Here is a 17,726-nt window from a genome sequence, read left to right on the forward strand (position 1 = left end):
GGTCCCTTCCAGCCCTAATGTCTATGAAATCTATGAAATTTCTTCAGCACTCTCAGGTGCATCCCATCCAACCCTATGGACTTGTACACGTCCAGCTTTTCTAAAGAACATAACCTGCTCTTTCACCACTGAGGGCTGGTCACCTTCTCCCCAAACTGCTGCCCAGTGCAGTAGTCTAGGAGCTGACCTTGCTTGTGAAAACTGAGGTGAAAAAGGCATTGAGCACTTCAGCCTTTTCTGCATCCTCTATCACAATGTTGCCTCCCCCATTCAGTAAGGGACCCACACTTTCCCTGATCCTCCTCTTGCTATCGACATACTTGTAGAAACTCTTCTTGTTACCTTTTACATTCCTTGCTAGCTGCAACTCCAATAGTGCTTTGGCCTTCCTGACTTCATCCCTGTATGCCGAACAATGCTCTTATATTTTTCCCTAGTTATTCAACTAAGTTTCCACTTCTTATAAGCGTCCTTTTTGTGATTTAGTTTACTGAACAGCTCTCTGCTAAGCCAAGCTGGTCTTCTGCCACACTTGTGAGTCTTCCTGTGCATCAGGATGGTTTGTTTCTGCACTCTCAGTAAGACTTCTTTAAAGTATAGCCAGCACTCCTGGAGTCCTTTCAGTTTTTGGGTGAACTGACTTCCCAAGGGAACCTACCCATGAGCTCCCTGAGTGACCCGAGGAAGTCAAAGTCTGCTTTTCTAAAGTCCACTGTGCTTACTCTGCTGCCTTCCATCCTTCTTTTCCTCAGGATCCTGAACTCACATCTCATGGTCACTATTGCCCAAGTTGCCATCTATTACTACATTTCCCACCAATTCATCCCTGTTTGTGAGCAGTAGGTCAAGAGGAACATGGCCTCTAGCCGGCTGCTCCAGCATTTGCACCAGGAAACTGTCCCCAACACTCCCCAAAAACTTCCTGGATCACCTGCGCACTGCTGTACTGCCCTTCCAGCAGAGGTCAGGTTGACCGGAGTCTCCCATGTAACCTTTCCTTTTTGAATGAACACAAGACACATGTTCCTCTCCATCCAGGTACCAAAAATATAGACGTATTTACAGCCTGAAGACTGGAATTTTTCACTTTGTCCTAATTAATTGGAACAGAAACAATATTACTGTAGCATTCATTGTTATCCAATTAAATTGAATAGAGCTCTCTAGTATGGAAGCGCTCATCTCTTGGAACTTCTCATATAAATGCTCATTACTTTACAACAGGCATGCCAAACAGATAGCCCATGGGGGCATGGCAAGGGGGCATGGCCTGCCACAGGATTTGGGGTCCCCAAATATGGCTTTCATAGGCAAACTTTCAGGCTTCAAGTGCTCTTTATGAAGACCTGATTAAGAACACTTGAAGACCAAAAGCTTGTCTATAATCTCCCAACTACGTACCTTGGTTTAATAAAGATATCACCTCATGTCAAAAACAGTATGAAGTTAAGCATATGATTCAGAGAACTGCTGAAGAGAAGTAAGAGATACAGTCTGGCAGTATGAGGAAAAATGCCAGAAACAAAGGAGATACCCAGAATGGTCCATCACACTTTGTTCATGTTGTGATAATACTTCTTGACAAAGAGCCCATTATTCTTAGAAATGGGGCAGCATATATTGTGGTAGCCCTATTTTCCTCTAACTATGAAACAACAAAGCTTGTCAGAAGCATGGACAAACTGATAGCTTTTAGTGAGGCTGTTTCTATACCTTTCAATTTTATTTCCTATTTTCTGTGGTAGATTAGTTATATTTCTATGTAGCCAAAATAAATGCTAGGATAATTCTCTTTACTTGCACCATGTTTGAAGGTTAAAAGGACTAACAGGTGTGTTGCTCAATAGAGAAGTCACCTATTACTGATGATCTCATTAGCTAAGATAATAGAAAACCACAATACCCTGAGGAAAAAAAAAATCCTATGACTCATTAGAAGACAAAACTGGGAGGACTGAACCACCAGGACGAAGCCTCGAATGCTTAAAGTGTTATCCTTAATCATGTATAATACTGGGTCCCAAATAACATCCAAAATCCAAATATTCCTAAATTGTGGAATAACTCAGATGTAAAATACAATTTACAGACTGGATCTAATCATATTAATAAATCACAGAAGTCTTGGATGATTATGTCCTTATTCCTAGTATCTTGGTACTGTATACCCACTCCCTTGACACATGGAAATAATAAATGATCAAGTGCACAATAATAGATTCAACTTTGACAATATTTAGCAGTCTGAAGGATCTTCTGAATTTTTTCTGCATCATTACAAAATCCTAAATAAAGTATAAGTTTTGCTTTAGTTTTATAGCAAGGTGATGATGGTGGATTTAAGGTAGAAATGTGTTCTTTTTTTTGTTAAGACCATTTAATTTTTTTTGTCAGTTGTTCCATAATTTTTGAGTGAACCAATTATGTTGCCAAATTACCACAATCAGAAAATGTATACCAGCAATATGAATTTCACTACTTTTTCCACATGAGTGCAGTGACCATGGAAATAAGGAAATAAGCCTGATATATAAAAGAAAGGTCTTACTCATATTTGGAAACCTGGTGGGCAGAAGATAGGAAAGCAGAGATTGCCATTGAAAATATTTCTCAACAATGATACTAAGCAGTAAGAGCCTTTTCATTTCAGAATACTTTAAAAATATTATTCCTCTCTTCATGACGGTAAGTATTTTTTCCATCTTACAGATCGAGGATACTTGAAAGGCTGAAGGAACACCAGTAACTAAAAATGAATCAACACGTTTATGTTTTAAAATATTTTTAGCATCTAATATTACATGCATCATAATTACTAACAGTGAACTAAAAGAAAAAAATACCCTCTTTCTAATTTGCTTGTTTCATGCTTTTGGCAAAGCTTTGTAGTTAATTTCATTGTTTCCTCTGTCTAATAGATTAGTTAGTTTCACACAACAAAGTGGGGTAGAAAAGCTTTCATAAAAGCAGTGATGAATTGGGTAGGCACGCTGTTAATTACGTAGAAGAGCAAGGGTAGGACTTCCCTTTCCTACCTAAAGGTAGTGTGTAGGAAAGGCCTCCTTTAAAACATTGGCTCCATTCCAGCTTGTCAATTACATTGTATTGATTAGGGGAAAAGGTTACCTGGACGTATCAGGAGATCAGCTAAATATAGAGAATATAAACAAACCAAAGCCTTGATGTTGTGTGGAAAAGATATCCATGATGGGTTCTTTTTTTTCTGATTTAAAATGAATCTTAGGGGTTTGTTTGTTTTATTGTATTTGCCCCCCTTCACTTCCCCTGCTTTAAAATTAGCTCCTCTGCATTGGGCCCTGCTGTGTAGTGGTTTGTGTTTCAATTTTCTGTTGACCTTGTTCCCTCATCTAGCCTGAACCATAAGAAAATAGAAAAGACTAAAGGTAGCATGCTTTCAAGTTCTCATACTATTCTAACCTGTTCGCAAACCATTCCAAGAAGTCCTACTGATTTCTAGTCAATCTTGCAATGGGGTAAAGTTTTCATTAGTATAATGCATGATTGTTGTCTTAAAAATATAAGTTAATAATATTGTAATACAAGTATATAATGGATCCAACCTTATAAGGGTTCCTCCGCATTGTCAAATCTGAAGCAAACAAGTATCTTCAATTCCTAATACACACCCTAGACACATAATACTTTCTAGAATTTGGTTCCAAATAAACATGTATACTGAAAAGCAGAATAATGCAAGTAAACAAATCCTTAGTGGATTTGTTTTGGGGGAGGGGAAAAAGGAGGGAGAATTGTAGAAGATTTAAGTATTTTCTAGGCAAATCTTTTGACGGATAATTAGCAGGCCGATAAACAAACACCTCCATTCTCAATGGAGAGCGGTAGCCTGTGTTACTGAAATCAATAATTCACCTCCAATTCTGTTAATTTATGCAGCGTAATTCTCTATGCATTACTAGGCTCCTTGTGCTGTGTCTTTTCCCTAATGAGTTGGAAAATCAGTTTTGCTTGTTCCAAAAAAGTCCCTTAATTTTACCAAATGTTAATCACAGATATTCTGGAGACTTTCAAACCATAAACAGGAGCTATGTCTGTAAAACCAAACACATAAGCATGCATCCCATGTCCCAGAGATAGAACTCAATACTTTGAGAACTACTCATACTTGTGCAGGACAAAATCCTGTTTGTTTTAGTATCGCTGGAATCAATGTGATTAAAGGAGACTGAACGTGACTCATAGCATAGTGGTGGTGTGGGAAATTTATTTATGGGCAAATTACATTGTATTCAATTACCTCTGCATAAATTTGGACTCACTGTGCTGACTCCAGTGAGGTCAGCCTGGATTTAAAGTGGGAGAGGAAAATATAATGTATTCTTGGCACCCAAAATTATATATATTTCCATTATTTTCTTGGATCTTCAATTGCAGCAAGAAAACTAGGAAGCAGCTGTGTTAATATTGAGATGAAATAAGAAGCAACTTAAGTATCTACTGTACAGTAATCTTTTTAACATTAAAAACCTTTTCAAAAGTAATGAGGCAAAAAGGAGGAAGCCAAAGTGAAGACATGTGAGTTTGAAATAACTGCCTAATGCTATCAAACATCAAATGTTTTAATTTTCTAAATTTGACAAGGCTTTCCAATGTTTTTATCATGCAAGACTTTTGTCCTCCCACTCAGACCCTGAGCGTGCAAAAAAACCATTTTAACAACCTCTTTTTACTATTTGTAAACACTTATTAAATAATTCTTCAAAGTTTCTTCTAGGCCTCACTGGAGCATTGATCAATATATATACTGCTCACACAAAGGCTTTTCTAAAGCACTGACATGAGTAAGCCTAATCAACAAACCTGAGTGATATATGAACTCCTCACATAAACAAAACTTGGCACGTGGGACAGTTGTGCATCTCCCCCAAGAGATGGGAGGGGTGATACAAGGTATAGGATAATCCAGTACCAGGATGATAAGGCAGGAATGGGAATTTCCAGGTCAGAATGTGAAACAAGTCCCTGGTGCAGGACAGATAAGATATTCAAGGTACAGATGGAAAGCAATATGTGATTTTTTTTTCAATCGTATAAAAGGAGAATTGGAAATTGGTGGAACTCTGTAGTGGCCTACAGGAGCCTGTGTGGTGTTGTGCTGACTACTTTATCACAGGTACAAATGCTTTATCTCCTGGTCTAAAGTGCTTGTTAGGCCAAAACATGTTAGGGCTGTGCTTATAGACAATAAACCTGGCCAAATCTTTGCCACCAAACTGAGCCTGTGGTTGTTCTTTAAGACAAGATTGGTGTTGGAATTTCCTGGCTGTGACTTTGTTGACACCGTAGTTCCTGAGACTTCAACACTGACAACACCTCAATAACACCCAACGAGGACAATAACAATGACGCTGATAACATCTGACAACATTTCTAAGTCATCATAAAGGCAGTTAATGAAATGATGCATGGTTTTTTTTTCCTTGATAAAACTTTTTATCACCTCAGATAGAATTTCAAAGTGTTTTTATAACCAGCTTGGAGTAAAATTGAATTGTATGAAATGACTGATTGTCAAGGACATCTGAACAAATGAGCTATTCATTTTATTCAGAATCTATTGAAGGGTTTCTTGATGTTTTTATTTAATTTACTTCGTATCAGGGAGCTAAGTTTCCCTTTGAGACACATTACTAAAGAAATAAAAGATTTATAAAAGCCAGGTAAGTTCCTACATTCTTGCAGAGTTTGACACAACCCCCTTAATATTATTTTGTTTCCTTCTCATGGATAACTATACAGTAGCAATGATAGGAGACATTTTGCTTGAAGTTGTCCAGTCCCCCTGGTACCACCTATACATTGAAAGTAATAAACAATAATTGGTATAGAAAGTAGGACATCTATACCAAAGATGAAAGTAGTAAACAATGATTGGTATAGAAAGTAGGACATTTATACCCAAATAATGGAAAGTATAAGAATAAAAAAGTATATATTTAGAACAAGACACAAAACTTTTTTTCCTAAAATGTATTGGATAGGTCTGCTGACTAGGAAAGTGGGCTAACCCTACTTTATCACGGAACTATGTAATTGCTTGGTTTGTGAAGCATCAGAGCTCAGAAAATGGTGCGATTTTGGGGCCTGAGTAAACACTTGACAAGGTAGAAATGATCCATTTCCTTAGTGATACCCATAGGCGTGATAAATGTAATGCCAAATTCAGAGTCACAGAGCAGAAAATAGCCACATGAAGATAAGGAAATATTTAGTTACCCAGATATTCCTTTTATCACCATTTATAATTTCATATTTGGGTGTTATTCTTCGTCATCTTTCTCCACAGATTAGTTTAATTTTCTTTAACTCTGACAAGCACGGGTGGATCCAGAATTGTGGTAAAGGCAGTGTTGCCACAAGCCCTTTAGGGATGGGGTACATGAGCAGTGAAGAGAGCTCATTGTATCTCTTCACAATATACATGCTCTGGGGTGGGGGTGGAGGGGAGTAGCTCTGAGAGCTGCTTTAATTAAAGCACCCACAGCATCACATGTATTTGGTGTCCCAAGCTTCAAAATGGCAGTGGAAGTGCTTTAACTAAAGCTTGTTCAATGAGCTTTAGTTAAAGCGCCCACAGTGCCATTCTAAATGTGAGGACTCTGAATACATGCGACTCCAGCAGACTCACAGCAGATACAATTAATCAAGTCTGCTCCAAAGCATGCTAATTGGCACGCGTTGGAGCAGACGTCCTTTATGTGCATAGGTGCTCTACAAGTCCTACACAAGTAGCCAGGAATTATTGGCAGCTTTTAGCCCATTTCATTATAGGAATAGATTTCTTCACAACATCTAAATGCATGTGTATAAAAATGTAATGGAAAACTTACTCAGGAATAGTTTATCTGTATTCAAATATTTCCATAATATTCCTACAGGATTCAGAAGATCAGATCAGGGTTCACTAATGTGGCATGAAATTTATCATGCCTTTGGGTAGCACTAAGGAAATGGATCATTTCTACCTGGTCAAGTGTTTACTCAGACTTCTAATGGAGCTTAGCACTGAAAGAAGGCTATTTCCAACCTGGATTGTTCTGCCTCTGCCAAAGCCAGAACTGGAGTTGGACCCAAAGCCACAGTCACCACTGCCCTCCATGATGTTGCCTCATCTGCTTTTCCTAGCCACTGCCTCTCCCTGTCACCTGGTCTCTGGCCACTGAAATGCTGCAGACATCCCTTGGATCTGTGAGCTGGCTAAAATGGCTCCATTGATCAGATCTAGTCCACAAGCCATAGGTTGCTCACCCCTGCATTAGATCATTATAGTTCTGTGACAGCCAGCATTGGAACTCAAATTTGCTTGAGGTGGATTTACATAACACACTTGGCTTTTAGCAAAATTAGTGGATTTTTTTCTTTCAGGAATTTTGAATCATGGCTTGATGATGCTGATGAGCTTTATCCCTATAGACTATAGTATAAAACTGACTCTGAACAGCTGTTTAAGAAGTGACTGAAAGACTAGGTGTTGAATAAAGATAGAGCAATTCAATTTAATAGAGTTCATAGATTTCATTGACATTAGGGCTGGAAGGGACCTCGGGAGATCATCGAGTCCAGCCCCCTGCCCAAAGGGCAGGAAGTCAGCTGGGTTTATAGGATCCCAACAAGATAAACATCCAAATTTCTCTTGAAGGTGTTCAAAGTAGGTGCTTGAACCAGCTCCAGTGGCAGTCTATTCCAAACCTTGGGGGCTCAGACAGTAAAAAAGTTTTTCCTTATGTCCAGCCTGAAATGGTCATGGAGGAGTTTGTGACCATTTGACCTTGAAACCCCTTGGGGCGCTCTGGTGAACAGATGTTATCCCAGATCCTGGTGAACACCCTTTATAAACTTATAGGTGGCTGCCAGATCGCCCCTGAGCCTGTGCTTTTCCAAGCTGAAGAGTCCCATAGCTCTCAGCCTGTCATCATAAGGTCTATTTTCCTGACCTCTAATCATGTGTGTGGCTCTCCTCTGCACCCTCCCAAGCTTCTCCACATCCTTTTTGAATTGTGGGGCCCAAAACTGGATGCAGTACTCCACCTGTGGCCTCACAAAGGCTGAGTACAATAGAAGAGTGACATCCTGGGATTTGTTTGAGAAGCATCTATGGATGCAAGCCAGCATTTTGCTCACTTTACTAGCTGCAGCATCACATTGAAGACTTATGTTCATCTTGTGGTCAATCATGACCCCCAAGTCCTTTCATCCGTAGTGCTAGCCAGCGTAGCGCTGCCAAGCTTATAAGTATGCTACAGGCGGGGGGGGGTTCCCCCGAGGTGGAGAACCTTACATTTTTCAGTGTTAAACACCATCAGGTTCTTATCCACCCATTTCCTGAGCCTGTCAAAGTGAGCCTGGATCACCATCCTGTCCTCAGGTTTGCCCTAAAGTTTGGTGTCATTAGCGAACTTGGCCAGTCCGCTTCTGACACCAATGTTCACACCATTAATGAAGATGTTGAATAGTGTTGGCCCAAGGATGGAGTCTTGAGGGACCCCACTGGTCACAGCGCACCACGACAATGGACTTCCATCAACCACCACCCTCTGGGTCTGACCACAGAGCCAATTCCTCAGCCAGCGGATCATGGTGAAGCCAAGGCCACAGTTGGCCAGTTTTGCTAAGAGGTGATCATGGGATACCAGATCAAAGGCTTTTTTTGAAGTCAAGATATACGACATCAATCTCTTTTCCCTTGTCCAGGTGGTAGATCACCTGGTCATAGAAGGAAATGAGATTGGTCAAGCAAGACCTACCTGCAACAAACCTGTGCTGGCTATCCCCCAGGATGTTGCCATTGGCCAGTCTGTTAAGAATGGCCTCTTTCATAATTTTTTCTAAATTCTGTGTCTTTATACTAAAAAATAACTTTTTAGAAAGAGAATATTTTTTTTAATTTTCAAAAGTTGATATGACAAAAGATCAGCTCTCCCCTAGGTTAACTGTCCAAAACTTGCTACATTAGTGTCAATACCACATAAAAAGCAAATAGAAGGTTACACAGTAGCCTGTAAATATTTTTTTTTTGGTGCAGGACGCATGTTGTACACACCTCAACAGTTTCAACCATGTAATCATGAACAAAGATTAACTTACATGCCATAAGGTACAAACATATTTTTTTACCTACTGTAATAAATCAAAGTATTTTTCTTAAACCCACCCATCTGTAATGATGTTACAGTAAAAGGAAATTCTTATTGTAAGACAAAAAGGAAGAGATGGATGAGGCCTTCTTTAAACAACTGATGATAGCTTCCAAACTACAAGACTTGGTTCTAACGGGGGACTTCAATTATAGGAAAACACAATAGTGCACAACCAGTCCAGGCAATCCTTGAAGTAAGTCAGGGATAAATTTTTGGTACAGATGGTAGACACACCAACTAGGGGAGGAAGCTCTTCTTGACTTGGTGCTGACAAGCAGGGAAGAATTGATTGATAATATAAAGGTGGAAGGTAACTTGAGTGACAATGCCTGCAAAATTGTAAAGATCCTGAGAGGAGGAAGGAAGGGAAGCAGCAGAAGAAAAACACTGGACTTCAGAAAAGCAGACTTCAGCAAACTCAGAGAACTGGTGGCCAGGATCCCCTGGCAGACAAATCTGAGAGGATTTGAGAAGAGCTGGCTGTACTTTAAGGAGGTCCTTTTAATGGAGCAGGAGCATACTACCCTTATGTGACAAAAGAATAGAAAGTGAAACAGGAGACCAGCCACCTATACAAAGATCTCTGTAATGAGTTGAAACTCAAAAAGGAATATTACATAACATGGACATTTGGACATATTATTAGGGATGAGTATAAATGTCACACAGGCATGCTGGGTGAAAATTAGGAAGGGCAAGGCATGATCTGAGATGCACCTGACAAGGGCTAAAAAAAACCAAAAAAGGGATTCTACAGGTGTGTCAAAAGTAAGAGGAAGACCACAGAAATATAGGTCTCCTATGGAACACAGAAGGCAATCCAGAGAAGAGAAGGCTGAAATGTTTACTGCCTTCTTTATGTTAATTTTCTCAAATGACGAGTGCAGTTGGCAGCAGAGATAGGGAAGGAGTCAAACAGCCTAGTGTAATAGAAGGGCAATTTAAGGATTACTTAGAGAAGTTAGTTGTTTTCAAGTTATCAGGGTGAAATGGGATGCACCTGAGGGTACCAAAATAATTGGCTGAGGTAATTTGTGAGCTATTGCCTATCTTCTTTGAGAACTTCTGGAGGTTGGGTGACATCCTGGATGACTGGAAAAGAATAAGAAGGCGGATCTGGGGAGCTACAGACCAGTCAGCCTGATATCTATCCCTAGAAAGATCATGGATCAGATCCTCAAAGAATCCACTGAAAAGCACCTAGAAGAGAACAAGGTGATGAGGAACAGCCAGAATAGAGTCACCAAGAACAAGTCATTGCCTGAGCAACCTTATTTTGTTCTTGGATAGAGTGACAGGATTTGTGGATTTGGGGGAGGAGGGGGGGAGGGTTGGGAAGAGCAGTGACATGGTATACCTTGACTTTAGCAAGGCTTTTGACACCGTCTCCCACAACATTCTTATTAGCAAGCTAAGAAAACACAGACAAGATGAAAGTACTGTAAGGTGGGTACATTGGATGTTTATATGCAGCAAGTATTTCTCAATGTCTGAGTGTCTAGTTGGGAGAAGGTATCAAGTAGGGTTCTCTGGCGGTCTTCCCTGGGTCCAGGACAAGGATCCAAAATGATTTGGATAGACTGGAGAAATGGTCTGAAGTCTATCAGATGAGATTCAACAAGGATAAATCCTGCATTTGGAACATAATAACAGCATGCATAAATAAAGAGTGGGGAACAACCAGGTAGGCTGCAGTACTGCACAGAAGGACTTGGGTGTTATGGAGAAACAAAAGCTGAATAGAAGCCAACTGTTTGCTCTTGCTACAAAAAAGCCAACAGCATGCTGGGTTGTATTAACAGGAGTGTCACTTGCAAATCAAGAGAAGGATTATTCCACTCTATGCAACACAGGGCTCACCTGGAATACTGTGTCTAGTTTTGGGTCCCACACTTCAAGAATTATGTGGACTGTTTGGAAAGAGTCTGGCAGACAGCAACAAAAATGACTGGAGGGCTGGGAAGAAAGACTTGTGGAGAAAGGCTAAAAGAACTGGGGCTATTTAATCTGGAGAAGAGAAGACTGAGGAGGGATTTGATTTCACGCTTTAAATATCTGAATAGAGATTATAGAGAGAATGAAGATGGACTTTTCTGTATGGCCATCAGAGACAGGACTAAGAGCCGTGGCCTCAGGCTGCATCAGAGAACATTTAGTTTGGAGATTAGGAGAAACTTTTTTATTTGAAGGGTACCCATGCAATAGAACAGGTTTGCTAGAAAAGTTGTGGATTCTTCATCTATCCATGGACATTTTCAAGAACAAGTTGTACGGACACTTGGCTGGGATGGTTTTTAGTCAGGGATGATCCTGCTTTGAGTAGGGGCCCAACTAGATGACCTTGTGAGGTCCCTTTCAGTCCTATTCTTTTGTAACTATGAGCCAAAAAAATTTCTATGTATTCTCTTCTTTGTGGTTTTGTTTATGACTTATTCATACATGTGTGTACATATGGGCATTAGTACAGGTATGTTTAGCATTTCTGAAGACATAAGAAGCAGCCTGAAATGGAGGATACTTCAGAATAAAGACAATAGATATAATTACATATACTTCTTCCTGATTTGCAATAAAATGCTCAAATAAATAGCTTCAACATGAGCTGGTGGCACCCGCATATATTTATTTGTCTGAATATGGAAAACAGTGCCTGAAGTTATGTACCCAGGAATAAATTTGTGACAGAAAGCAGGTAGATTTGCATCTAACCAGCTAACCAAATCAGAGGTGCACAGAAAAAGCTTTTGTAAGCACTTGCCTTACTTCATCAGGTACTGTGAAGGGACTATAGAGCTCCTAAACAGAACTAACTATACAGGTCACTGTCTGATGTTTACTGAAGTAAATGTTTTCATACTTTTTAGAAACAATAAATAATTATTCTCAAATCAAGTGTTCTAATTCTGTGTTTCATAAAGTGCTGTCCAATGCATTTGAACTTCAACATTTTTGCTCTCATTCATTAGGAAGTCAGTCCTTGCTTACCATCATTTCGTAGTGTAAGTGGTGTAGGAGGACTCAGAACTCTGGCATTTGTCACTGTGTTTTTTACCAGACAGATATAGCTGCCAACATCAGATGTTTGCACCTTGGAGATGTACAGATTGCCTGTCTCCTGAGAGATGAAACGTCTGCTATCTTCTGCCACGAAAGATGGGAATTCATTAAATACCCAACTATAGATGATCTCTGAAAAAAACCCACACAAATAAGACACCAGTTATGAAAATAATTCAAGTGTTATTAATGGAAAAAAACTTTAAATATATTCTGAGTTTTGTAGTTTAAATAAGCCCATAAAATCTGGAGCTGAAGCTTTTTTCATGTAGTTTTGTTGTAGAAATGGAACTCTTAATATCTCTTCCTCTTGGATTTAAGGAAAATGACAGAATATTGGCCAATATTTTGCTTATGACATCTTAGACAAAGAAATTTCATGAAACTCCTCAAGACAGTTCAAAACATCCACAGATATGGCATAATTTTCATTCTATATCCTAAAAGTAAAGCCAATAACATTGTAAAAATATTCCTTCATTCATTTTTTCATGAAAATGTTCAGTAACTTATACTGAAAGAGTTCCCAGTCAATTAAGGCTTGTTCATTTGTTTTAGACAGTGTGCTTTACATGTAAAATGATTTTTTTTTCAAAGCACCTTTTCCCCCCCAAAAAGTTTAATTTTTTTTTTACCTGAAAAATGCACAACCAAATCACAAAATATTTTGGACAAAATCCAAATATTTCAATTTGGATATGCTTACTGAAAATTTTAATTAAAAGATTTAAATGCCACACCTCCCCAGAATGTCATGGTAGTTTACAATGAGAAAAAAATACTTATACGATCAGAATAAAATATTAAAATGATAGTATAGCAAAACAAACTCCCCCGCAAAACCCCCAAATTTAAAGCAATCCTCAGCATCCCACACACTTCCACTGCCTCTCACCTAGGAGACATCTCTCCCTACCTAACACAACTTCACTTCCCAAGCACTATTCATTACTTCCATAAAAGAAAAAAAAATCGTATATTTCCACTCATTCCCACCCACTCCCCTGCCTCATGCCCATGGGAATCCCCTTCCCATCTTGTAATAGTCCTCAATGATAAGTTGATGTTTCATTTATTCATTCTCTTTGATGAACTGGACTCTACCTAACCTACATCTTTCATGATGCACCTGGGCCACAGACTCCACAGGGTGCACCACCTCTCTTCTCCAGGAGGAACTGCCCTAGCATGTCATAGGAGCTGAAGTCTGACTCAACACACTAGCCTACGTAAAATGGGTGCAGAGAGGCACCCAAAACCACAACTTTCATGGGACAATGAAGCAGCAAATCTAAATATCTCCCCCGCATCCCCCACCACAAATTTTCAGAAAAACTGCTGAAATTTCTAGAGAGTAAAAAAACCTCACTTCTCATGCAGTTCTCTGTTGACTGCTTTGTGCACCCATTTATCTTAAAAATAAATTAGGAGATAACCAAAGGTAAGAGCTTTTGTGCAACAGCAGTTAATATGCTACATAGAGTGAAATGAAAACCAGATTTTCAAATTGTCAGGCCATCTCTGGACAGATTTCCCCTTCCCTAGAAACATTTCTTTCAGACCCCTGGAAATGACATTTTTATTCCTCTTACATCAGAGCTGATCTCCTCAAGTGTTCCCTTGAATTAAGCTCCAGGGACTTCTCCAATTGAACTAAGCAGCTAATAGCTGTGCCCTGTATTTCCACTCATCTCCCTACCTGTTTTATTGGTAAAACCTTCCTAGTCAATCCACTCAACTGCTAAGGGTTAAAGACTCCTTTATTAGTCAAGTCTTATGTATTGCTATTTCCCACAAGCCTGGTGCCTCAAAGATCCATGAAAATGATAAGTTAGTTTGCTTTTCCAAGCTAATTTGTAATTTTTTATTCTCAGCCTGAAATATTTTGTTCCTCCTTAGAAAATACAAACTTTTCCTTTTAAATACATTATCATCTGTTGTAGAAAAAAGGTATCAAGTGTGTAGGGAGAAATGTTAATTGTATTGTATCTTATCAAACAGACTCAGCTTCACTAACAACTTTCCATATGTACCAATCTCACTAAAGTCAATGAGATTTTCTTTCACTTAGCCCCTGCAGCATTTAATCTTGAATTCTGCCAATTTAGATTTATAGGGCATAACTCTGTTTTTCCCTTGTATTTTTACTACTGTCTTTTTTCCCCTTTCCTCTCTTCCCTTATCTCATCTCCTTCTATTTTTTCAGTTTTTCACTACTGAACGTGACACACCAACATTAGCTATGAGGCAACTTTCTCCTGCAGTCTTCTCTATGACAAACTTGTCAGGATTGAAGCTAAAAATGGAAACATCAAGCAAGGCTAGTTCAGTAATATATAGTTACTGTTACTGCTCCAAGATACAAACTGATTCACTGGTATAGCAAGTTCCAGGCTTTCAGCCACTAATTGCTTGAGCAACTATTTTAGCCTCAGCAGCAGCATGAAGACAGCAACTACGCTTGCATCAATCTAGTCCTATCATACGTTTACTTCCACTGTCCCAAAAATGTCTCATTACCTGCGGTAATGAAGGGGGGGTATGGGAAGGTGAAAGAGATTAAAAGAATCCCCCAACACCTCCCAGAAGGTCTAGATCTTGAGTGAGGCTGTTCTCTGTCTTTCCTTCTAATGACGAGGAGGAAAGTAGTGTAGCCAGATGCTGTGCCAGAAGTGTGAAGTCTATTGCTATATTAACTAAATTCATACCAGTCCCAGATATACACTGATGAATGTAGTCATGTGGAGTTCATTAGAAAGTCCAACTGAACACTCTAATCTGCTGTTAGGTAGGACTGCTCCCTGACAAGGAAGTCAGCTTTTCCTTATGAATCAAAAAGTAGAATGGCTAGTTACTCAAGCAAAGCGAAGCAACCTACCAAACAGGAAGTTTAGGAATATATCATGAAAAATGGCAACCCAGGCCTACAGCCAGATGAAAGCAAGGCTCTGAAAATAGACAAAATGTGACTTTCTGGGGCTGGGTAGATGGAGGGAAGAATGTCGGTAGTATTCTTTGCTAAACTAGAGCTGGAGATAAAGGAGATTGTAGATTTTGATAAAACTCAATTTGACCCATGACAGGCTCTACCTATAAATGTAAAGAACTGGAGAATGTATATGACATATAATGTAAATGAAGTATGGCAAAAGTGGCTTATCTAATATATGTATATATATGTATCAGAAAACTACAAATCAAGGACTGGGCTACATTTGTAGGAGTGTTACTAGCAGATCGAGGGAAGTAATTCTTCCCCTGTATTCAGCACTGGTGAAGCCACATCTGGAGTACTGTGTCCAGTTTTGGCCCCCTACTACAAAAAGGATATGGACAAATTGGAGAGAGTCCAATGGAGGGCAACAAAAATGGTTAGAGGGCTGGAGCACAAGACTTCTGAGGAGAGGCTGAGGGAACTAGGCTTATTTTTTTCTTACTGCAGAAGAGAAGATTGTGCAGGGATTTAATAGCAACTCTCAACCACCTGAAGTTTGGTTCCAAAGAGGATGGAATTAGACTGTTCTCAGTGGTGGCAGATAACAGAACAAGGAAAAATGGTCTCAGATGGCAGCAAGGTTAAGTTTAGGTTAGATAATAGGAAAGTTTAGGTTAGATATTAGGAAAAATCTTTTCACTGGAAGGGTAGTAAAACACTGGAGCAGATTACTCAAAACAGATTGTGGATTCTCCATGCTTGGAGGCTTTTAAGACCTGGGTAAACAAAGCCTTAGCTGGGATGATATAGCTGGGGATGGTCCTGCTTTGAACAGGGGGTTGGACTAGATGACCTCCTGAAGTTCCTTCCAACCCTCGTTTTCTATGACACTATGACTTGCAAATAAAGGAATGCTAAAACTGCAATTGTTGGTATGTTCTTAATTTTGTTCTTATGGGCATGTTCCGATGAGCTTGCATGTGCAGTATGAGGCACCATAGAGCTGTCTTTGGTGCCATATACCATATGCATTGCACACACAGGTGTTTCCCATACAGCTGATTTGCAGCATGGAGTTTTTTGATACTGGGAGATCCTTGCTCTGGCTGCTGGCAAGCTCTCTGCTGCTAAATTACTGCCACTGGAGATCAGGTAAGCTCCCAGGACCACACGTAAGGCTGTGGAGGCTAGCTCAGGTGCTGGCCCCAGTATCCCCTATCCCACACAGGGCAATTTGCCACATGCCAGAGCATGCATGCATGGGCATTCCCTGGGGGCAAGTAGCAGTGGCACAACTATGGGAAATGCACCTGTGTGCTCACCTGGAAATGCTCTATATGTCCAAAAGAGTGGTAGGATATGGGGGAGGGGACTACATAAAAAGTAGTAAGAAATCATATATTTATAGATGATATCAGAGACTATATCCTAATCCATGCATACAAGGGGTCCCTTGTGTACTGTCTTGTATTAAGCTTGCACAAATTACCAAAACTCCAGCATTTCCTAACTGCTGAGTACTTGAACTTTGTACCTTAATATTCTGTCTATTTTATTTGATTTATTTGATTAAATAAAATTCCTTAAGGTTGGTAAAATGGTTAAAATATTTAATAAGTCTACCATCATGCATCATGAGCAAGAATTGAACACTGAATATATCTACTATTCAAGTTACAGGACTCAGCAGGTAGCAAGAGGACACATACAGAAGGGAAACAAGAAGTACCCAGTGGGCGTGTCTACATGAGCGCATTTACTGCAAAGTAACTGAAATTACTGTGTAGTATGGGCATGTGTCTACATGTGCATGGAGACTTATGCTGACTTGAGCATAAATTTGATACTTCCATGATGCAGGTATCAAATTTATGCCTGATTAGTTCCTATGCAGTAACGCACGTGTAGATGCCTTACTGCATAGTAACGCTCTGTGTGTGGTCTGACTTGGGGCTAGTTAGCCCACACACAGCATTAATGCGCTTTAATACCTGTATGTGTAGACACTTGCCTATTCCTGCTTACTGCACAGTAATTTTAAGCTGGGACAAATGTACATACATGTACATTCACCCACTGAAACTATCTACATGTGCCATTAGGAGGCAATAATAAACTGTGGAGCTTACTGCTTATTGCAGCCCCAGCTGGCACAGGGCACAGGGAGGGCAGGGGGGTCAGCCTGCGAGCCTAGGGCTGCTTCGCCTGGGCTCAGTGTGCTGCACAGAGACTGACTGGGGCACAAGGGTGTTTCAGTACAGGGTTAGCTAGGAGGTAACTCCGGCACTGAAACACCCTCATGTCCAATCCATTTAGTCAGCATCTACACATGTGCTGCTGCTCATGAATGTTGCAACAGGGTAGGGTTTGTATGTACAATTCATAGAATCATAGAAGTAGAGTAGGAAGGGACAATGTAGACCTTCAAGTCCAACCCCCTGCCTGGGCAGGAGAAAAACTGGGCTCAAATGACTCCAGCCAGATAGGCATCAAGCCTCTTCTTGAAGACCCCCAGGGTAGGAGCCAGCACCACTTCCCTTGGAAGTTGGTTCCAGATC

At 40.0% G+C, this 17,726-nt stretch overlaps 1 protein-coding gene across 3 annotated transcripts in view; it reads right to left on the minus strand.

Annotated features, from left to right (window-relative positions):
• The window catches only part of CNTN5 (contactin 5), a 983,906-nt gene that overhangs the window by 298,082 nt on the left and 668,098 nt on the right, over positions 1-17,726 (minus strand). For all 3 annotated transcript variants that reach the window (XM_019530289.1, XM_019530290.1, XM_019530292.1), the window contains exon 8: positions 12,162-12,365. In XM_019530289.1, the coding sequence (XP_019385834.1) occupies positions 12,162-12,365 (204 nt within the window). The remainder of the gene's footprint in view (positions 1-12,161; positions 12,366-17,726) is intronic.

The sequence above is a fragment of the Crocodylus porosus genome, unplaced genomic scaffold (genome assembly GCF_001723895.1).
Source record: "Crocodylus porosus isolate Cpor-Errol unplaced genomic scaffold, CroPor_comp1, whole genome shotgun sequence".
Taxonomy (NCBI): domain Eukaryota; kingdom Metazoa; phylum Chordata; order Crocodylia; family Crocodylidae; genus Crocodylus; species Crocodylus porosus.